This window comes from Choloepus didactylus, chromosome 3 (genome assembly GCF_015220235.1).
Source record: "Choloepus didactylus isolate mChoDid1 chromosome 3, mChoDid1.pri, whole genome shotgun sequence".
NCBI classification, from domain to species: domain Eukaryota; kingdom Metazoa; phylum Chordata; class Mammalia; order Pilosa; family Megalonychidae; genus Choloepus; species Choloepus didactylus.
The window spans coordinates 122,522,592-122,534,346 of record NC_051309.1 but is presented as its reverse complement, the minus strand read 5'-3'; the positions used below and the strand labels follow the sequence as shown (position 1 = coordinate 122,534,346).

The 11,755-nt window shown below is 34.7% G+C and overlaps 1 protein-coding gene across 2 annotated transcripts in view; it reads right to left on the bottom strand.

Annotated features, from left to right (window-relative positions):
• Positions 1-1,973: 1,973 nt before the first annotated feature.
• Positions 1,974-11,755, bottom strand: part of AP1AR (adaptor related protein complex 1 associated regulatory protein) — a 49,706-nt gene continuing 39,924 nt past the window's right edge. For both annotated transcript variants that reach the window (XM_037830470.1, XM_037830471.1), the window contains 4 exons: positions 10,961-11,019; positions 10,234-10,307; positions 9,355-9,483; positions 1,974-3,940 (listed from right to left, as the gene is read on the bottom strand). In XM_037830470.1, coding sequence (XP_037686398.1) covers positions 3,675-3,940; positions 9,355-9,483; positions 10,234-10,307; positions 10,961-11,019 — 528 coding nt within the window. In that variant the 3' untranslated portion in view covers positions 1,974-3,674. The remainder of the gene's footprint in view (positions 3,941-9,354; positions 9,484-10,233; positions 10,308-10,960; positions 11,020-11,755) is intronic.

The following is an 11,755-nucleotide window of genomic DNA, read 5'->3' as shown; positions in this document are numbered from 1 at the left end:
TGTTGCCAAAACATACTGACACATCTGTCCTCATCTTGATGCCTCCGTAGCATTTGATACTGCTGTGTTTCCTGCATTCCTCCTGTATCCACTTCTCTTGGCTGTTTCTTTACCTTCTCACCTCTAAATGTCAACACTTAGGTGAGCCCTTTTCTCTACTTACATGCTTCTCTGGGGTAATCGCAGCTAGTAGCATGACTTTAACATTTACCTACTAATGACTCCCAAAGTTGTACCTAGCCCTCCTCGAGGTACAGATATATATACATCATCTACTTGAGACATTCATTCAAATTTCTCAGACACCTCAAGTTTTACTTTCTAAAATGGAACTCTTTAATTTTCCTCTTTACCAAACCTGTTCCTCCCACTACATTTATTAAGTCAAGTCAGAAACCTACAAGTTACTATCAAGTGGTCAAGCAGTTCCTAAGCAGCAGTGCAGTTGTAGCTGCTAGGCTGGCATGCCACGCTTGCATAGGTTTGGCCAGTAGGGAGACAACAAGCCCAAACAGGGACTTGGTCAATTTATTACTTACACATATAGCAAAAGCAAGATCAGCATGACGTCAGCTCCTTGCATTCCTAGCCCCTAGGATGACACTGAACCCAAGAGGCCAGATGACAGATGATGTAAGCTGTGTCATTGAGGAGCCAAGCAGTTTTATGGCCTGCATATGTACCTGAAGGGAATGAAGCAGAAAGTCCATGCCTTACCAGAACCAGGGAGATGAGAAACTGCCTCATGGCAGCGTTCTGCAACAGGGAGAGGGAGGGGAATGGCCTTGTGACAGCTCCTCTAAGACAGCCTATCTTGCTGTGGAGGATTCCATGAAAGGTTTCAGGGGAGGATCACGGGGCATTCCGCTAAGACTTGGGTCAGAATGTGGTTGAACTTTGCCTATGTGATTTATATGCAATGAACAAGGTCACCAGGGTGCCCATGCCAGAGCTATTACCCTATAGTTATCCCTCAATCTCTTCTACCCCCATATCCAGCCCATCAAACTGTTGGTTCTACCTCCAAAATAAATCCGCTTTTCATTCCTACAGCCATTATAAATCCAAGCCATACCATGTCCTATTTGGCCTATGATACATCCAATCCTGTCCTTTTACAACCCACTTTCTACATAGCAGCTTGAGTAATATTTCAAAAATGCAAATCAGATTACAGTATACCCTGGCTTACAAAAATGTCAGTGGCTTCCAATTACACATCAAATAAAATTCCATCTTGGCCATGACCTGCAAGACTTTGCATGACCTGGCCTCTAACTACCCTTCCGATGTCATCTCATACCACTCCTTCTCACTGATAATGCACAGTAGTCTTTATTCTCAGAACATAGCAAATACTGTTTCCCACCTCAGGAACTTTGTGGTTGCTGCTTTCTTTGCTCATAACATGCTACATTAGTTTTTTTTTTTTTAACCTGGCTGGTTCCTGCTCAACAATGAGATCTCAGCTCAAATGTCATCTCTGCAGAGAGGCCTCTTAATCTATTAAAAGTAGTTACTTGGCCCCCAGTTATCCTCTGTCTTATCATCTTGTATATGTCCTAATTGGGATTTGTGATTTTTCTTATTCATATGTCTACATGTTATTGTTGGTCTCTTTTAACAGAATGCAGCTTCAAAAAAGCAGGAACTTGTAAATATTTTTACTGCTATATCCCTAACACACTGTCAGACACAGTAGATTCTCCAATATTTGTTGAATAAAAAAATAAGTTATTTCTAGTGCTTTTTAAATAAAAATAAACAAGGGCAAAAACATTAATACTCTATGCTTTTTCTAGCAGTTAAAACACATCAAACATTTTCAAGGTTAATTCCATCTTGCTTTCCTAGTTTACTCCCTTTGATCTTCATATCAGAGTTAATAAAATAATGATTGTATAAGTCAAAGTCAGAATCCTTGCATGTTTATGGAGTAAAACCAGTAATAAACAAATAATTTATTATTTTTAAATGTAAAAATGTTTTATTCACAATTCTTGAGAAGTTACCATTCCTTCAAAAAATTCTTTATGAACAAATGCCAAGAAAAATTTCAAGAGTAGCTTATGCCAAACCAAAAATATACATTTGATGTATACAAACTTTAAAAAGCGTAACACAGGCAATGTGAATGGAGATTACCTTTAAAATATTTCCAAGACATAGTTACAACTTGAATTAGGTTAAGACAGACATAAATAATAGCTTTATCTAATGTATTATATTTACATATTTAGTTCGTATCATATTTATTTCTATGACATTAAAAAAAGAGAAATTACAGATGTCTTTGCCTCGCAGTTCAAATACTGAAAGGACCACATGATTTTTTTTAAGTATAGCAAGAACTTTTATTTTACTATTTATATCTGGACCTTCTTATATTTTTAAGAACATGCACTGTCATTGTTGCAAGAAAAAGAAAATAAAACACTAAGGAAAAAAACTGAAAAACCATTTGCTTACTAAAATGATACTCAATCGTCAACAAAATCAAGTCAGGTAGTGGATCAGATCCTTGGCCTTTTAAATTGATATATAAACTTTAGGGAAAAGAAGAGCTATTGTATACCATAAAATGAAGCTATATATATTGAAATAATTAGTTCCATCCTGTTAAAGCACCTTGTATTACAAGGCAAAGGAAAGCTTCATAATATCAATGGATCCTTTCTTACCTGAAAGGAATTTTATTTACTTTGAAATACCCGTATTATCTCTTTTTAGTTTTCCTTCCCTCATAAATTGTGACAGAGAATATGTTTTGTGTAAATATTTTTCATTTAAGACTGGAAATGTAGAATTTCATTGGAAACGTAGAACTAAAAGATGATGTCTAGAAATTCAGTAAGTCAACTAACTTAAAGTCAATATTTATTTGTATTAACAATGTAAATGAAGTGAAAATTAAATATATATATTTTATACATATTAAATATATATATTTAATATATATATTTTCAATACATATTAAATATATATATTTAATATATATATTTTCTTGATATTACTTTTGATTATTACCAACTTTAAATGTCCAAATTCTGAAAACTTATTTGTATCATATTACCCTTTGTTCATTTTCAATCAATATTATCAAACTAGGATATACAATAAGCTTTAAAAGAAATTGATAGTTTAGTATTCCTTTAGGGACATCTACTCAAATTAATTATGTTTACAATAAATTTCTAATAAGTCATAGAAATAAATAATTCTGGAAAAGGGAACAATAGTCTATATCTGAAACTGGCAATCCTTCTTCATGCTCCCTTCACATCTGCTGAGAATTTCTAAAAAATGCTTTAATATTTTCACATTCGGATACTGAAATAGACTTAATAAAGTATTCTAAGTGAAATTAATAAAACTATTTTAAAAAGTGAAATTCTAAAGAATGCTATAAAGAAAACAAGGTACTAAACCAAACTTAATCAGTAGCATGACAGAATGATTTAATTTTTCTTGAAATACAGAAGGCAGATGATGAAATTGCACTTAATTATAAAGCAATTCAGATATATCCTATCATTCCTATTCCTTTCTAATAAGCATTTACAAAATGGTTTCTTACCTCCCCTTTACAAAAAGGTTAAGCACAACCATTTATACATTCTAGTTGATTTTTAACATTTGGTAATAACTGATAAACAGGATCTCACAATTTTACCCTACCGATTATGTTGATTTATATCAGATTGCTTTATGCCAGAATCAGACAGTTCTAATACAGGATTTACAAATCCAGAATACTCAGAATTGCCATTATCATCCATTTCAGCACTAACAAAATCATTCTCCCACTCCAGCCCATTGGAATCATCAGAGGCTGAGGTAGGATTACTTCCAGTCTTCTTGCTGCTATACTTCAGTGCTGCACGGAGAATATCTTCCTCTGTTTTGGAACGTTCTCTCATTGGAAGCATTCTATTCATGCCTATGATTTGAACACAGAGTTTTTTAGAAATCTCACTGACGATAAAAAACAACATTAAAATACTTCCCAGATTTGTGAATTATCTTAAAGGGCCAGTCCTATAGAGGCTTTTCTAAGGAAAATTGTTAGGGTCTAATCTTAAAGCATGTCTTAAGTAAAAATAAATATTATTACTCACCAAGAGAGTTTTGATGCAACACTGATCATCTGATAAAGATGACATTTCTAAAGAGCCATAAGTAAAACAGAATGGATGGAGGACTTCAATTGCTATTAGTCTTATATGCCCAAATCAGTTTGTCTGCCAAGTTACTTTCCTACCCAAATGATAATTTCATTTCCCAGAGACTAATAATAACTATAATGACAATAATAACAACATACACCTTTCCAACACTTATTAGGTTCCAGTTCATGTTATAAGCACTTCACATATATTAACTGATTAATCCTCAACAAACCCTATGAGGAAAGTAGAGTACTATCATTACCCCCATTCTATGGATGAAGAGATTGGGACATAAAGAAGAAAAGTGATCTGCCTGTCATGTAGCTATAAAGCAGTGGAACAAAAATTTGAATCCCCTCAATCTGGCTCCAAAGTCTGTGCAATTATGTATTCTGACTTCTGACTACAACAGAATAGAGAAATTTCAAGGGAAAAATTGTTCTAGATCTAATACTGAACAGTAAGAAACTGGCTGGTAAAGTGAAAGTGTAAAAATCTTGGAAGAAAAATAATGTCACTTTATTGACAGAAGGAAGGGAGGAAGAACAGAAGAGAAATTTGAATTTATAAGTGTAGAACAAACAAACACTGGTAACAGAATTGAAATCTAAGATTAGCAAAAAGATTATAAGAGAATACTTAGACACATTAAATATTTAATTTTATTTTCTGACCTTAAAAAATAACAGATCCTACAGTAATAAAAGAACATTTAAATCTGTGTCACTGTTATCTATCACCCCTAAAAAATGAGGGAGACTCAACCCAGAAAAGCAAGTTATCTCTACAGACAAGATAAAAAATATGGGGTGTATGCTAACATAATTTTGTGGATTTGTATCTGGTATGATAACACTATCTAAAAAAAGGTGGACTGCACATCAACCTGGAAGCAGGTTTCTAGTGGGCTCTGTCCTCCACCCAGTCTAGTTTAACAATTCTGTTAATGATTTGAATAATGACCTAGAAAGTTATGTTATATGCAAATTTCATTAGCATACAATGTAGATGACTGAATCAGGAATTTAAAAGACCTGAAAGGTTATAGATTATATTGATCAATCTGCTAAAATAAGAACAAATTTAAAGTCTGATGACTGGGATCCAACCATGTAATAACACATGGTAAAATGGTGTTTACTTGAGAAGACTCAAGAAAGCTAATTCAATCTTTTTTTTTTTTTTTTGAAATAAATTCAAAGTTACATGAATATCTGCAAAAACAATACTAGCCCCATACACAGAATTCCATCATACCCTGACCCCCCTCCCCCGATACCTCAATCCACCAACTTTAACATGCTGTCACATCACTACTTCTTTCCCTCCCTCCCTCCCTATCATCCATCATATATTTCTCTGTCTTCTGAACATATGAGAGTTAGCTGCACACATCCTTGAACATACACTATAATTCACGTATGTACTTCCCATGAACAAGAACATTGTTTTATGTAATTCCATTAAGCACAGTTAAGAAGTATAAGAGATTCAACAATGATACCATGCTTACATTCTATATTTCCTTTTCCTTATGTCTCAACTGTGTCCCTACTAGCCACCTGTCCTTCACCCTTCAATCCCATCCAAGTTCATCCTTAGCATTCAATTGTCTAGTTCGACTGTCTCTTTTTTTTTTTTTTTCCTTTTTTCAATTGTGGAAACATACATACAGCCTGAATCTTCCCATTCCACCCCCTTCCTAGCCTTCCATTAGTGGGATTAATCACATTTAGAATGATGTTATGCTCTTTCCCACCATCCATTGCTAGAAATTTCCCTTCACCTCAAACAGCAACCCTACACTCCTTTCTTAACTTCCCATTGCCCCTTCCCCCATTTCTCTTAACCCAAATTCTACTTTTCATCTCTATGGTTATATTCTCTGATAATTTCTTTGTGTTTACTATGGAGCTTAAAATTAATCTCTTAAATACCTATCAATCTTGTTTTTCTTTGATACCACCTTCACTTCAGTAGGGCACATAAACTATGTTCCTATACTCCTTCATTCCCCCACCTTTATATAGTTGTCTAAAATTACATATTTTACATTGAGTTCAAAACCACTGATTTGTCCTTAGAGTTTATGTATTTTTTATCATGTAGGAAGTAAATAGTGGAGTTACAGTTAAAAAATTATTGACTTCTATTTGTATTCCATTGTGTTTGGAGAATGTTCTTTGAGTATATTCAATTTTTTCTTTTTTTTAATTTCTTGAGGCTTGTTTTATGTCCCAGCTTATGGTCCCTTCTGGGGAAAGATCTGTGATCACTAGGGAAAAATGAGTGTCCTGGTGATTTCAGATGTAAGGTACTATATGTGTCTGTTAAAATTCTCTATATCTCTTTCTCCTTTCTTTGTCTCTCTGTTGGTAGGGCTTCCTTTAGAATCTGAAGTAGGGCAGGTCTTTTATTGGCAAACCCTCTCAGCATTTGTTTGTCTGTGAAAAATTTAAGCTCTCCCTCAAATTTGAAGGAGAGTTTTGCTGGATAAAGTATTCTTGGCTGGAAATTTTTCTCTCTCAGAATTTTAAATATGTCATGCCACTGCCTTCTCGCCTCCACGGTGGCTGCTGAGTAGTCACTACTTAGTCTTGTGTTGTTTCCTTTGTATGTGATGAATTGCTTTTCTCTTGCTGCTTTCAGAACTTGCTCCTTCTCTTCAGTATTTGAGAGTCTGATCAGAATATGTCTTGGGGTGGGTTTATTTGGATTTATTCTATTTGGAGTTCGCTGGGCATTTATGCTTTGTGTGTTTATATTGTGTAGAAGGTTGGGGAAGTTTTCCCCAACAATTTCTTTGAATATTCTTTCTAGACTTTTACCCTTCTCTTCCCCTTCTGGGACACCAATGAGTCTTAAGTTTGGACGTTTTATTTTATCTATCGTATCCCTGAGATCCATTATGATTTTTTCAATTTTTTTCTCCATTCTTTCTTTTGTCCTTCCATTTTCTGTTCTGTGGATTTCTAGGACACTGAGATGTTGTTCAGCTTCCTCTAGTCTTGTATTGTGAATATCCAGTCTTTTTAATTTGGCCAACAGTTTCTTTTATTTCCATAAGATCTTCTATTTTTTTATTTACTCTTGCAATGTCTTCCTTATGCTCTTTTAGGGTCTTTTTTATGGCGCTTATATCCTGGGCCATGGTCCTCTTGATGTCCTTTAAATCCTCTGCCATGTTTTCGTTCTTTGGTTGTAGTTCTTTAATTAAATTTGCGAGATATAACATTTCTTCCGAAATCTTGATTTGTGTATTTGGAGCTGGATTCTCCATATCATCTGGGTTTATCATATGCATTATGATTTTCTGTTTGTTTTTGGCCTCTTGGCATTTGTTTTGCTTGATAGGGTTCTTTCAAGTTGTATCAAAAAAAAAGGGATATGATCTAATTTTTCAGAGACAGTTTGGTGATGTACACTTTCTCTAAGTAACCAGCAGATGGCGTCTGTGAGCCACCTATATCCCTCCAAACAGTTCTCGCGTAGTGAGGGGAAATGATTCTTGTGTGTTCAGTTGGAGAGCTCAGCCTGGGCGTGCCGCTGGAGTCGCCCGCCCTGAATGTGGGGCGCGCGCATGGGTGGCCAGGGAGGAAAGGCAGCTCTCTCTCGGTGTCCCATAAACCACCGGACTTGGCGTAGTACCACTGGGTTCTCCGAGCGGATCCCCCCTCCCAGCTGCGATCCTCCCTCAGCCGAGAGAAAATGCTGTGCTACGTCATCAGTGTGCGTCGTCCCTCCAGGGAAGCCCTGGGCCGCTTGGCTGTGCTGCAGGGCTCTCAGCTAGTTTCAGAATGCAGAATGTGTGAGGCTGTCTTTACTGCAATGCCTTGCTGGCTGAGAACAGCTGAGGTTTTCTCCATAGAGAGTGAGCGAGAGACAGAATATTTCCCCCGATTCTCCCAAGGTCAGTTGTCGCCAAAAGCCTCTGTCTGCTTTTTGAGGATTCGCTGTCTGTATTGAGCAGTTATTATTAAAAGCTCACTTGGAGCTGGGCTGAGAAAGTGCATGGCGCAGCTTCCGTGAGGGAGGGGCTCCCGGCTCTAGGTTCTCGGCTCTCAGTGCAGGTCCGCAATTTTACTTACAGATTTTATGCTGTGATCTCGGGCATTCCTCCCAATTCATGTCAGTGGAGGCTGAGTGTACTATCACGTTTGCCTCCCCGCTACCATTCCAGGTTATTTACTGGTTTGTTGTTCATTTATGAATTGTTCTGGGGGAGACTAAGTCTTCCACTTCTTTCTATGCCGCCACCTTCCCAGAATCTCGGTAATTCAGTCTTTACTAAAGTTATTCAAGTCACCTGTGTATCTGTTTCTTTATTAAAACAAATGGCTTGAATGAAGATACTTAAAGTCTACTCCATTTCAAAATTCTATAAAATATTTAATGCTTCTCAGTTTTCTTAAAGTTCTAATATTCCATAATTGAGTTTCCTTTTTTGACTATCTATTTCTTAAAATGAAAATGAAAACTTGGGTCTTATTCAGCAAAATTAGCTCATTTGAAAAAAATCAGTATATTAGCTACAATTCTGAGTACTTGCTATGTGCCTCATCTTGTTCTGGGAGTTTTATATATATTGTTTACTCAAGCTTCACAAAATTCATTAATTCACTTGTTCAAATATTTACTGAATGCCTACTACGTTCCTGGCATTTTTAGGCTTTGAGTTTATAAACAACCTTTAAAGTGAATTTATTATTCCTTTTTTTCATAGATGAAGAGACCACGGTTTGAAAAGATTAAGTGATATAAAGTACTGCAGCTAGGAGGACATAGGAGCTAAAATTCAAACTCATAGCTATGTCATAGTTTGTGTTCTACAAAAAAATCTAACAAATTACTAATTTATAATGAACCAAAAATAAATAAACTTTTGGCTTTATATTGACCACAAGAGGGCAGTAATTCTTCACACAGAGTAATATCAAGGGCTGGATTACAAAATCCTCAAAATAAGAAATTAACATTTACTTTTTAAATCCCTAGAAACATTAAAAAGTAAGCAACCTTCTGAACTTATCAGCAGATGATAATCACTAATACAATAAGAGTAAAAAATGTTTAATACTGCTGTTTCAAAGTCTCGCATTCATTTCAGTTCAAAGTAAAACACCGAATTACATAATATAAATTAACACATTAAACTTTTTAGATAAAATTGTGAATTATAAAATACCTTCTTCATCTTCCCACTCTAGATCTAAGGATGTGCTGTCATCATTTCCACTAGTTGATTTAGTTTTGGTCATTAAGTCACAACTGCTTTCTGTATTTGGCGTCAAAACTGTAGCATCTGATGAGAGTCCTAGAATATACAACAAATACAATTAAGTGCTATCATCCGTACTTTTTTACAGCAACAGTCATTTATTTTGCAACTGCCTCTCTCCAAATATTACTATTCCTTTTAACTTCGTAAGAAACATTTATTGTTGAAATCAATACACTGGTAAGTTTCTGTTAGGAGTATAGAAGAGTGGTGCTGTTTTATTCCCATCTAAGCACAGTAAAAGTGCAAATTTAAATGAATTATAAACTTTTCAAATATGATGAACTTAAGATAATATTTTTAATAGACCTCCAGCAAAAGGAGACAAAAAAACATGAAAAAATAAAAATGGTAAAACAAAAGAAAAGCAGCCTATATTTCAAAAGGCACCACTGGGAAGCAAGAGTTTTGATTTCTGAAACTTGGTGGAAAAAAAAACCAGTTTAATCTCATAAACTAATTTGTAGTAAGTAAATTTCTTTATAATAAAGATTTTACTTGTCTAATACTCCCTCCTTCCCTTTCTTTTCTGGGGGGGAGGGAGAAGAAGCAACAGAATAGAAATGGAAAAAGGAGTACCTGACTTCCTATATGGATCTACAGATATAGCCTACAATTTTTCTTTGCTCCAACTCATTTTTAAAAGGGAAAGATAATATTGCATAACTAAGGACTAATTAATTAACTTGCAATACAAGTTAAAGGGGACAAAATTCTCTATAGGAAAAAGAGCAAGAATTATTTGTCGAATGTGATAGAATGTACACAGAATATATACAGACTTACTACTATTTCGAAAAACTTCATACTGTGACTTTACATTTCTCAAACAAGACTCAAAGTCATCTTCTGGTCCAGAGCTGTAATAAAAGAGAAATTTTTTTTAGTATAATTTTTAATATATTCATATAGTCATAGTAAAAACAACAAATACACACTTAAATTAATGAAGATTTTTTTTAAGACATCTCACACAAATTCACAATCACTGTATAATTAAAAGAACCTAAGAAAAATAAGTCTTCCTTTTCTAAATGATGGCATGAACGTGAAAACAAGATTTTGGTTAATATCCAAAGCTCAGCCACAAGTCCAACTTTACAACTTACAATAAAAAGAAGCATGAAAAAGCTTCTTTGAATGAGTAGGAGACACTAGTGGAAACATGACATTGAAATGTCTTTTCAAACAAACACCCACACCTTAAACTTTATTATAAAAAAGAAAAGGTGCTAAGGGAAACACAAACAACCAATTAGCTGAAGGCATTCATTTTCTAGGACCACTCTTTAAAAAAATGCAATATAGTCAATTTAAATAAATGATAACCAGTTTCTAATTTTAGGAAAGCAAATGCTTTCAGTGCTCTTTTAAAACAGTGTCTTTGAGAGGCAACAATTTTTATGGCACACAAGTTTGCATAAACATGAGTATGTATACAAACACTCAGAGATGAATTTGTTCTGTTTGGGAAAAAATTTTTCTACCACAATGGGAAAAATAAATGTTTTACCTTTGATATTCTCCTTTGTGGGAAGGATGGTATCGCTGCACAAACCTCTGCTTCTCTTGCTTTGGAAACATAATGCAATACACAAAATCACTCTGCTGTACAATGATTTTTTAAACCTATGCATGTAATGCAAAATATTTTTTCTAATCTCTCTCTAAAAAAACATAAATATTATTTTATTGAAGTCATTTTCCTTAAACTCATTACCGCTCACTTTTATATCATCTTATTTATGGATAGACTTTCTCTCAGTTTATCAATGTATAAACCATAAATGGTCAGAATATTCATAATGTTATAAAAAACAACTTGTTATCATCTTTCAACATCCTTATTATAACTAAGAACTTCCTAATACCTGGAAGGGAAGGCAGAAGGGCAAGAAAAGAATAGTTAAAATAGTATATGAAGTTCATCTGAGTCAAATAAGCAGCAATAAACAATGGATTTAGAAATCCTGGCTCAGTTGGCTCAGAAATAATAAAAGCAAAAATTAGAAGAACTGTCAGAGTTGTAGCTCTGATAGTTATTTGATCTGTGTCTCAGGGATGTCCTTTACCCTCTGCTTCTTCATCTGTAAATTACAGATGGCAATAATACCGCCCTAGCAAACTCATAGAGTTATTGTGAAAATCAAACAAACTGGTGTGTGTCTGTATCAGTGTACGGTGGACTATTATGTATTCCTGTATCAAATATTTAGTCAGGGAAGTTCAGAGAACCCTGGAAAGCACCCAAATAGAAACTACATATGGAATGTTTTTATGCTTTAAAATGTAGGTGATACATGAATTT